The sequence below is a fragment of the Spermophilus citellus genome (assembly GCF_964194105.1).
Source record: "Spermophilus citellus genome assembly, chromosome: 8".
Lineage (NCBI taxonomy): Eukaryota > Metazoa > Chordata > Mammalia > Rodentia > Sciuridae > Spermophilus > Spermophilus citellus.
In genome coordinates this window covers 4058709-4069041 of record NC_138189.1, presented here as the reverse complement: position 1 = coordinate 4069041, position 10333 = coordinate 4058709, and the positions used below count along the sequence as shown (strand labels likewise).

General features: G+C 47.3%; 1 protein-coding gene across 1 annotated transcript; it reads right to left on the bottom strand.

Annotated features, from left to right (window-relative positions):
- Positions 1–2800: 2800 nt before the first annotated feature.
- On the bottom strand, positions 2801–9571 carry GRPEL1 (GrpE like 1, mitochondrial). Its single transcript, XM_081304233.1, has 4 exons — positions 9420–9571; positions 6303–6465; positions 4806–4887; positions 2801–3457 (listed from the first exon to the last, which is right to left on the bottom strand). The coding sequence occupies exons 1-4, from the start codon at positions 9518–9520 to the stop codon at positions 3111–3113; spliced, it is 693 nt and encodes a 230-aa protein (XP_081160359.1). The 5' UTR covers positions 9521–9571; the 3' UTR covers positions 2801–3110.
- Positions 9572–10333: the final 762 nt, after the last annotated feature.

The following is a 10333-nucleotide window of genomic DNA, read 5'->3' as shown; positions in this document are numbered from 1 at the left end:
AGTGCTGGCTGCGTGCTGCGCCAGGGACAGTGACAAGGATGGTGCTGAGTTCTTATATCGTCACAGCCAGTGGTTCTCAGAGTGTGGATCTTGGGTACCTGTTTACAAATGCAGAATCTGGACCCCACCTGGTCCTCTTGAATTGGAAATTCCTTGGTGGAGACTAGCAAGCCGTCTTTCAAACCCTCTAGGTGACTGGGAGAGAGCTCAGTTTTGACAGCCACTGGCTTTAGCTGTCCTGGTGTCTCATTTGTTGATTTTCTACACCACCCGAATACTAGTTTGGTGAGGTTGAGTCTAGTCTTATTTTTTTATATAAAATGATAGGCCTACATTAAGCTTGAGAAGCAGAGGATCCTGAAAATGTGTGTGGCCCAGGCCAAGAGTTGTCCAGTGAAAACCTTTGTGCTTAAGCAGTTTTGTAGTGTGTGTATATATGTGTGTGTGTGTGTGTGTGTATATATATATATATCTTTTTGATGGTATGAAGAATTTATTTAGGCTTGACTGTTTTAAGACACCATAATGAATGTATAATTAATTTATGTCAAAGTATTAATATGTTGTTACAACAGGAAAGTAATTTTAGGATTGGTTGCCTCTTATCCCATCTGCTCCAGCTTTCTGTTATATTAGTTCTTACCTCTGCATTAGTTTGGAGCCTGATGTGTTTATATTCAATTCTCACAATAAATTAGCTACCATAATTCTGTGAACTAAATCTTTTCAAATTTTACACAAACTGTCTTTACAAAGTCCAAAAAGATAGATAGGTAATTTTTCAGGTATTTGAAATAATGCTCTCTGGGAGGCCAACATTCCAAGAATGTATTAAAAACTACAACTCTGGCTACCATTTTTATTATTCTTTTACATATTAAACAAGTTGAGAACAGAACAGTGCCTTTGCTTGCTTCTTACCGTTTCTCGAGCCTCTGTGCCTGCGTCCTTGCAGAGCCTTGCCTTAAATGCAGCAGTGAGCCAACACTGAGCCCAGGGGCACGGCGTGCCTGGCATGTTTGAGTGGCACACTGGTTATCAAGCCAGCCCCCGCCATCCCTAAGTCAGCCTAAGTGGGCTGACTTTCCCACACCTGAGGTCTGCACCATACAGTTCAGCCCACGCTGCAAGCAAGCAACACCCATCGGTACTAGGTAATAGAGTGGAGCTGACCATATCATTTCCGGCATGAATTTATCATTAAAAGATGTCTTCCCATTGGTGGAGATTGTGGATAACTGAAATACACTATTGAAGACAAGTTGGCTATATCTGAGCTGCAGTCATCCCTTGGGTTGGTTCCTGGATGCCTTACCCCCCACTCCATTCAGGATTCCAAAATTTGAGGACCTCAAGTCCCTTAAAATAATAATAGTATTTGCATATAACCTGTGCACTCTCAACTTGCATCATCTCTAAGTGACTTATAATGTCCAATACAGTTAGATGCCATGTACAGATTGTATGGTGCAGGAAATGAGGACAAGTGTGTTCAGTACAATTGGTTTCAATAGTTTTGTTCTGCAGTTAGTCAAGTTCATGGGTGTAACACCCACAGGCACAGAGAGCTGACTATATGTCTTGAGTCATGAACTTAGTGCTTTTTTAGCGACTCCAGCTGTAGTTGAAGAGGAGCGCGCGCGTGCACACACACACAGTGTCAGAGAACAGTCTGAACATGATGTCTCATTCAGGCTTTGCTTTGCAGGAGAGTTCCTGGGTGGTATGCACACAGCTGCACAGCATAAAAACAGGCTGGGCTGGACCCAGGCCTGGGTTCTCTCCAATGTTGGGCTGCCTTCAGTTCCAGGGTATGTATTTGACCAAATAACACAAAGCAACTTCAAGGAAAGGAGGAAAACGCTTGCAAATAGGAAAAATGTAGAGTATTGCTTTTGTTTTTCAAAATTACTGGCAAAATATATAACTATGCCCCATTTTTTTTAAACACAGGAAATGGATTTACCAATATTGCCCTTTCACCTAAAAAAGGTTAAGAGGTCACTGTTCCCTTTTGTAACAGATGCCCCAGTCACCTTCCTCCAAGATCTGGACATTATATGAGGCACAGAGACCCCTCTGCTGGAGTCACCGTGTGTAGCTGCAGCTCTGGAGGGCTTTGTCCCAACCCCTGCTGTGGTGTGCCTTCTCCTGGTCACTGGGTCTGAGCCTGGAGGGCTGCTCCCTTCCCAGGTGGTGGCACCTGCACACCAAGCAGCCAACTCCCAAGCTGGGGTAGATAAAGGGGAGAGAGTTAAGTCATACTTGTCTTGGGCTCAGGGGTCACCACTAAAGGACACGTCATTACCAGAAGTAGGAAAATAAACATTAGGCTTTTAATCCTCTTAAATAGAATTTTAAAATTAAACAAACATTTTAAGTATACCAAGCATGCAGTCCCCACTGAGAAGGTCCATTTTAATAGGAACACACCTTGAGGTTATTAGTAACTAACTGAATAGATTTAAACAACTGAGATGACAAAACAGGAAAAAAGGATTTACTTTGTCAAATTCACTTGGCAAAATAAGGTGGTAAGAATGTTCAAGTTCACATGCTCCCTTCCCATCTCCACAGAAAAGCCAAGGTTGACCATTCCTAGCATCTAGATGCTAGTTATAAATGAACTTGTATGTTCTCAAAGGTAGGCATCAATTTTTTTTGTTGTTGTTTTAATCAAGAAACATGTTTCCCCTCCGGCCTTTTCTTCGCAGAGTGAACCCAGCAGTGGCCAAAGGTGCCAGCACTCAGTGCTGCAGTGAGCTGCACACGACGGCACAGATGGGCGGCCAGGCAGCCAGACAGTTCCTGAAGACCTTTTATTTGTTTAAAGTACTTTGCAATCACGAGTTTGAGCAGATACAGGTTATTCATGATACTCTAGAGGTCCCGTCTGCCCTCTTCTGGAAGAATATGGAGCTACTAAACATGTGGTACTAAGAAATCAGACTCCTGGACCAGAGCTCCTGGACGCAACTGTGTACCCAGCTTGATTCTTTGCAGCCACTTGACCTTTCCATCAAGGCTGGACTCCCAGAGGAGAAAAGATAGACCCGCCTTTCAAGAGTTACAGCAAGTGACTTAAAAGCCAAAGGCTCTGTGGGAGGCAGTTATGCTTCCTTCACCACCCCCACCAGGGCGGGCCTGAGGGTGCGCCCGTGCAGCTTGTACCCCACCTTGCTAACCAGCGCCACCGTGCCCGGCTCCTTGCCCTCTACTGGTGTGTGGAACAGCGCCTCATGTTCATAAGGGTCGAACTTGGCTCCAAGGGGGTCCAGCTTGAGCAAGCCGTGCTTTGTGAATACCTTCTGGATCTGCACCTCGGTCAGCACCAGCCCCTCGTACAGGCTTTTCAGGTGAGGGTTTTCATCTTTAATTTCTTCCTTTGGAACACTCTGCGTTGCCTTCTCCAGAATGTCTGCAACCTCCAGCAAGTCTTTGCAGAAGCCCTGGATGCCTGATAAAGTTAAAGAAGGTGGTTCACAGTCCACATCCACTGCACCTGGGAATTGAGCTTGGTGTGCTTCATAACAGGCTGCTTATGGTGCCCGTCCACAGCACCTGTTGCCCCAGAATCTCAATGTTTCCTCCATTTAATACAGAAAACACAAAACCCTCCAAAGCCTTTCCTGACTGAAAGCTGGAATCGCCTACTACAGTAAGGGGGAAAGGAAGCCAAGTGAAGGGCTAAGGTCAAAGCACCCTTGAGACTCCCAGGCAAGGGTGCTAAGCAGCATGTATGGAATGAAACTCAGGAGACTGAGCTGGAACAGAGACCTAGATGTGGAGGCCCTTTAAATCTGTGGGAGTGTGGAAGTCACCCGGAGTGCCGGGAAGAGGGGAAAGAGGCCTGGTACTCAGGTCAGGCAGGTTCGCAAAGGTATTACTCAGGGAGGAAGAGTACCAGGAACCCAGGTGACCCAAGGAAAAGTGTTCCCAGGAAAGAGGTGTTTCTGTGTTGGATGCAGCAGCATGATGAGATGAGGATTCTATTTCCTTCTGGTCCCTCACCCTCTCTGTCCTTGGGTAGCCATAGGAATTCCCATCCTGAACCTTTGGCTCCTCACCCTAACACAGGACGCCACACCTGACAGTTAACCAAGTGACCCACAGCAAGCACTCCTATGGCAGCCTCAGGTCCAGTTACTACCACAGGTGCCAAACTGGCAGTGATGGACAAAATGCTGGTGCCATGACTGACCGGCTCTGTGATGTGTGGCAAGTCACTAAGCCTGGATTACCTCAATTACAAAGTGGGAAGGCAGCAACAGAAGCACCAAAGCTAATAGTAGAGGCTGCACAGCAGGAGTCCTGAAGTGACAGCACTGCTCTGAAGCGTGAGGGAGCCGCAAGCAGCAGGGGTGCCATAGACATCCCTGTATGCCATTCGGTTACTAGGACTTTACTATTCACAGAGGCCATTTTCTTGAATCAGGGAAGAAAGCTGAACGTAGTTTATTCTGACTGGACTGTGGCATAATCAGACCTCCTGCTAGTCCTGGTGAAGAAGCCTTCAGATGTGCCTTCTGCAGCTGGCTAGGGGCTCCCTAGGGTCTGCATAGGGAGGGTGATAATAAAACTCCTGCTATGTGGACCACACTCACAATTCCAAACACTGTCACAACTACACAGTCCCTGCTCCTATACAAACACCTTCACTATGAACTCATCTTGAAAAACCAGAGGGGGTGTGAATTCTGCCCCCCACCCTGGCTTGTTCTTGGTACACCTGCACCCCCTCTTCTCCACCCTATTATGTTCTTTCTGGGACCAATACCACATAATGTTTAAATGTTTAAAGTTACCATATAATTTTGCCTCTTCCACCAGTTTTTGGCTCCTCAGTCTCAAGTTCTCAGTATCTGCCAAAGCTCGTTTGTATTTTTCCTAAAGAAAAAAATAAAAGGAAAAAGATTTACATGAATCAAATATGGAACAAATTTACAGGAAAGTCATCCTAATTTGAAAATGATTATAACACACTCCAAGTCAAGATACAAATAAGATCTGTCATTCCTTTTGAGATATTGGACAAAAACAGAAAAGCTCAGCGAGACCAATTTATACTCATGTCAGCATTTCCAGCGAGTGGGAGTAATGTGAGGGCTCCCTGCGCTGATCCAAGCACACAGAGGTGAAAAGACCAGAGGAAAATCCTTCACCCCCAAGGAATAAGCACTAGTCTCCCCAGTAGAATGTCTGACTTCAGGCAATATGAGCACCTTGCTAGGGGTGACGCCATGTCCAGTCCCATTCCTTCCGGGAGAGGGGGAATGGACTGGGTGTGAAGGGGAGGCCTTGATCCCTTGGGGACATGACCCTGCGGATGCACCTCTGTGCCATCTAGTTTGCCTGAAGGACTCGGTTCACATGCTCACTATTTAATAATTAATCATGGCAGTTTGGGGAAGTCCCTCAATTCTTACCAACCCTCTCAAGAGCTCCCCACCTCTGGAGTGCCTTCTGCTAATGTGCACTGAAGGGCTCTGTGTGGATTTCCATACTGCAGCTGTGCCAAGTCTGCAGGCAGTCACAATGCAGAAGCGGACAGCTTGGGTTCACCCTACCCCATTCACCCCTGGCTCTGGGAGCTGCAGGTGGGTGAGCCTGGGGTTCCCTTGGCTGCTCTGTGCCTCAGGGCTCCTCAACTGTAAACAGCTTACTCATAAGAACATGTAAAATTGCCCACACATAATCCCAGTGCTTTGGGAGACATAAATATTTGATGTTTTTAATCTTAAATCCTTAAAGAACTTGATTTGCAGATGGATGGATTTCACTATAAACAATATATATAACTGAAAACAAAGCCATCATGTCAGATGTTATTTCTATATTTATTGATTAAGCTATACCAATATCATTGGTTAATATTTTTCAATTATATATATCTGAATTAAAGAAGTATGCAAGGTAAGAAGAAAAGCACCTGATCAGTGCTACTTGTGCTTTTCAGCAATAAGAATCCCTACTGCTGCCAGCTCACACAACTTCTACTTCCCCATGACAGCAGCCCAGGCCCCCACTCCCACCCCAGTTTTAGTGACCACACGGAGCTTTCCTCATCTGTAAGACTGTCTCAGGGTAACCACCTGGCACGTGAGGCTCTTGTCATGTCAGAAGTGGAGCCACATGACGTGGTTCTCCCCTCCACTGTGGTGGTCACCTGCTACATGAGCAGTGGGTCAGACTGAATGCTCTGGCTTCGGTCTGTCACCAGTGAAATGTGGGGCCTTTTCTGTGGACTACACAAGAAATAATTCAGCAAAAGCCTGTGTCCCACAAGAGCCATATATCCTCACCATAGTGTCTCTCAGCTGCTCTTCTAACTTGACCTTCTCTTCCAAGAGGATCTTGTCTGTAGAGGGAGGCTCTGTCTTCTGCTCATTGTGACCCATGTCCTCTTCCAGGCTTTGGCCATTGTTCTTTTGTTTTGTAGCTGTGCACAACAACCGAGGAGAGGGCCTACAGAAAAGTCCACACATCAGAAAGGACAAATTTTTTTGGAAAACCAGACACAGGACATAGGAGATTTGGAATACTTTTGAACTCTGCTATTGACTGTTTTGGAAGCAAACCTATTTCAGATCTTATAAAGGCAAACTACAAATGACACACACACATATATTAGTACATGCCAAATAATGTCATTCTGGACAACAGATCGCATATGTGGCAGTCTTTATACCACATAACCTATGTGTGTAGTAGGTTATACCATCTATGTTTGAGTAAGTACACATGTAACATTCACACAAGGAAATCACCTAACAATGTAGCTCTCAGAAGGTAGTTCCTATTGTTTTATGACTCATGACCATATAAGACCAACTGTAATACATGCTTAAACTGATGGGTACCTAACCTTCTCTTCTTGCATTCCAAGGTGTCTTCTGAGACACAGAGGCCCCACCTGTGTTTAATACAGCAGACACTGTCAGAGGTGAGACCCACTGCTGACATCACGGACAAAGATGGACCAGGCAGAGATCTTACCTTGAAGCATTTTCCATCATGTAAAAAAGGTAAGATGTCTATACACAAAGAATTGTAATTGGGGGTTTAAAAGTTAGTAAAAGAATCCCAGTGCTTTGAGAGACTCAGAAGACTGGAGAAGAAAAGGCTCTATAAGACAGGTGAGTTGCACACAAGAGCAAAACATGTAACAAAGAGGTCATTGCCTTTCACACCTGTGGTAACAGTCTACAATGGACCCTTCTACTCCTTTCTGTGAACCTGAGAATCATGAATACATGCACAGCCTCTCTAGTTCATTTTCAGAAAATATGAACATTGAGAAAATATGAACAACAGCAGGGTGGACAGATAGATACGCTTCAGGAAGTGGGCACTGCCTGGATGAAGGTGTGGAGGTAGGAACATGAGACTAACAAATGAGTACTAACAAATCCTGGAAGATATTTAAGGTATTATCCAATCTGATATCCACATGAAAAGATTCAATGACATGCCTAAGGTCACAAAGCCTTTAGTGATAATCTTAAAACCCAGGTTTTTTCACCAGGATCAGCAGGAGCTCTAATTATGCCACAGTCCAATCAGAATAATCTACATTCAACTTTCTTTCCTGATTCAAGAAAAATATCTCCATGAATAGTAAAGTTTTTATAAACATAATATACATAGAAGGATGTTTATGGCAACGCTGCACAGGGACAAGCTGGACACAGTGTTCTGAAGTAAGGAAATGGCTAAATGAACTGCTGCTTCCCCAGTCTGAACTATCATGCAGCTACTAAAAGACGAGTTAAACAGTCGTCCCTTGGATGCACTTGTGTGTCTTCTATTAAATAAGAAATGCAACTTCATGCACCACTTAATGATAGGATACACTGATACATTCTAAGAAAGATGTCATTAAGCAACTCTATCATGCAAACCAAAACGGCTAGGATGTCACTAGGTGATACAGTCTTAGGGGACCACTGTCCTGAATGAGGTCTGTCACTCACGGGAACTTGTGCAGTGCATGAACACAAAACATGTTCATATGTAGACTGTTACCACAGGTGTGAAAAGCAATGACCTCTTTATTACATGTTTGCTTTTCTGGTTTTCAGGAATTTAAAGAGTAAGGGTATTGTTGAGATGCCTGCCTTCTGAGTTTTCCCCCCGCTGAATTGACAGTCACACTGCCTTTCTGCAGGTTGGTTCTGCTGTGTGCAGACCCCTTCCTGATGCCAACAGAGGGTCTAGCCACCATGTATGAGAAGGAAAAACACAGGGTCCAGAGTTGCAGCTGGTCTGCCGTCTCAGAAAACTATCACTGTGGGAAATGTGATTACCATTCAGCTCTCTTGCCTCTAGTTAAGCATCTTTCCACAAAGCCACAGTTTCAGAGACAGAAATGATGCTGACTTCGTGGTACTTTTTTTTGGCAATTCCAGACACAAAACAACAAATTATTGAGCTCTAAAAAGCCTTTGACTGAAGTATTCCGGGAAGCCTGACACATTGTTCCCATGGTGCTTTACATGAACTTAGTAAGATGCTATTCACGCCTTGTCACCCTCATTGCAAGTAATCTTTGGCTCATCTGCCTGGTCTCACCAGGTGAGTGAGCTCCTGGCGGGGGAAGACCAGCCCTTACTCTGCTCAGTTTCTACCCAAAGTTTGGACAGAAATAGCTTCTCTCGACTTGGTGAATAACTTGCTTCTAGGAAAAATTTCCAAGGGATGAGATAAGAACTCTATATATTTCCCGAACTCACTTTAAGACAGGTCTTTCAAAAACCAAAAGCAACAGGTTAAAATGAAAACAGTGAAGAGTGCTGGTTGCTCTGACCCACAGGGAGCCTAACGAACTGCCCACAGCCGCACAGGCTCTGGTGCTTTTTGACCCCAGACTCCCGCAAATGTTTAGAAACTTGAGGCAGAACGGGAAATGCCCGTTAGCCGGGCAATGGACCCTCCGGGGCGGCGCCAGCGAGCTGCGCTCTGCAGCTCCGGGCACTGGTGAGCCACAGCCCCGTCCCGGCCTCGCTGCGTGACCTTGGGCAAGTCTTGGGTCTCTCTGCTTGTTTCTTCCACCGCGGAAGCTGAGACGGCCTGGGTGCCCGGGCGCGCAGGGGAAGCAGACGTCTGCGAGGCCACTGTGGGCCCTGGGCCACACGCACACGGGGGCCGCCGAGCTTCCACTCCAGGTACCCCGGCCAGGACCCCTCCGTCCCGCAGCCCACGGAGCCCTAAAACCCCACGCTTCGGGTGCAGGCGGCCGCGCTCCCGCTGTCCGAGCCCAGGACGGGCACACCCCGGCCACAGAGCAGACCTTGAGGTCGGAGCCGCGGGCCCAGGGACCCCGACGCTGGTGATGAGGCCGGAAGGGCCAGGATCGGAGAGGCAGAGATGGCGCTGAGGTGTGGCGTTCCCTCAGCCCAAAGAAGCCCGACGCCCCTTACCTGAAAGACAACGCCAAAGCCGGGAGACTGCGCCGCGCCAGCCTCACACACCGAGCCGCCATGACTGCCGCTACGGCCTCCGTCACGCACGTACCCGGCATGCGCCGAGGCCGCTGTCCCGACTTCACGCCCCACTATTTCTCATCAGCCAATCCTAGGCCGCTTATGCTGTGATTGACAGACCATAGTCACCAATAACGGTGAGTCACAGCAGAGCACAGTCTCCCCGCCCCGTGATGGGCGGGGTCTGAGCCCCCCTTCCCGGAGAGCCCCAAAAAGCGAGGTGAAAGGTGAAGAGAACAAGAGGAGGAGCCTCTTCGTGGGCGGGGAAAGTATGGGGAAGAACCAGTGGGGAAGAACCAGTGAGGGCGGGGCGGGGCGGGGCGGGGCCGAGCGGAGGGCGCTGGTTGGGTGGCGCGTTTCCTTCGGGGCCAGTCTTGTTGTCAGCTCCCACCCAGTTGCTCTTTTTCGCTGAGTGCCGCTGGGGCTTGCGGCCCGACACTCGTGTCTGAGGGCGCCACTAGCCGAAGGAGGCAGGGAGGCTCGTAAAGTGAGGCTGTGCTACCGGGAGGCGCACTCCCGGCACGCCTATCCAGGTGGTGCGGGAGGAGGGGGAGGGACTTGGCTGGCTGGCTGTCCCGAGTTTCAGGAAAACTTTAAAACGAGACCCAGGAAGCGGATGTGACGAAGTGTCATCACGTTTGGTGTTGGATGTCGGGATTCTGGGTGTTAGTTTTGAACCTATCATCTTCTGTTTTCTGAGTAAGGCACAAACCACAAAATAGGAAAAATACAGGAAAACTTTTGGGACCCTCTAAGGCTCATAAATTCAAATACTGGTGTGGTTCTGCCATATACCCCTTAAGTGTCTCAGAAAACTGAGGAGAGGGTGCAACTGGCTCTACCCCTTTTGC

Excerpts from the sequence above, each read along its gene's own strand:
- GRPEL1 (XM_081304233.1), bottom strand. The coding sequence starts at position 9,520 with ATGCCGGGTACGTGCGTGACGGAGGCCGTAGCGGCAGTCATGGCGGCT. Across the intron at positions 6,466-9,419 it reads GCTTTGGCGTTGTCTTTCAG|GCCCTCTCCTCGGTTGTTGT; the intron begins GTAAGGGGCGTC and ends ACTTTTCTGTAG. Across the intron at positions 4,888-6,302 it reads AGCAGCTGAGAGACACTATG|GAAAAATACAAACGAGCTTT; the intron begins GTGAGGATATAT and ends TTTTTTCTTTAG.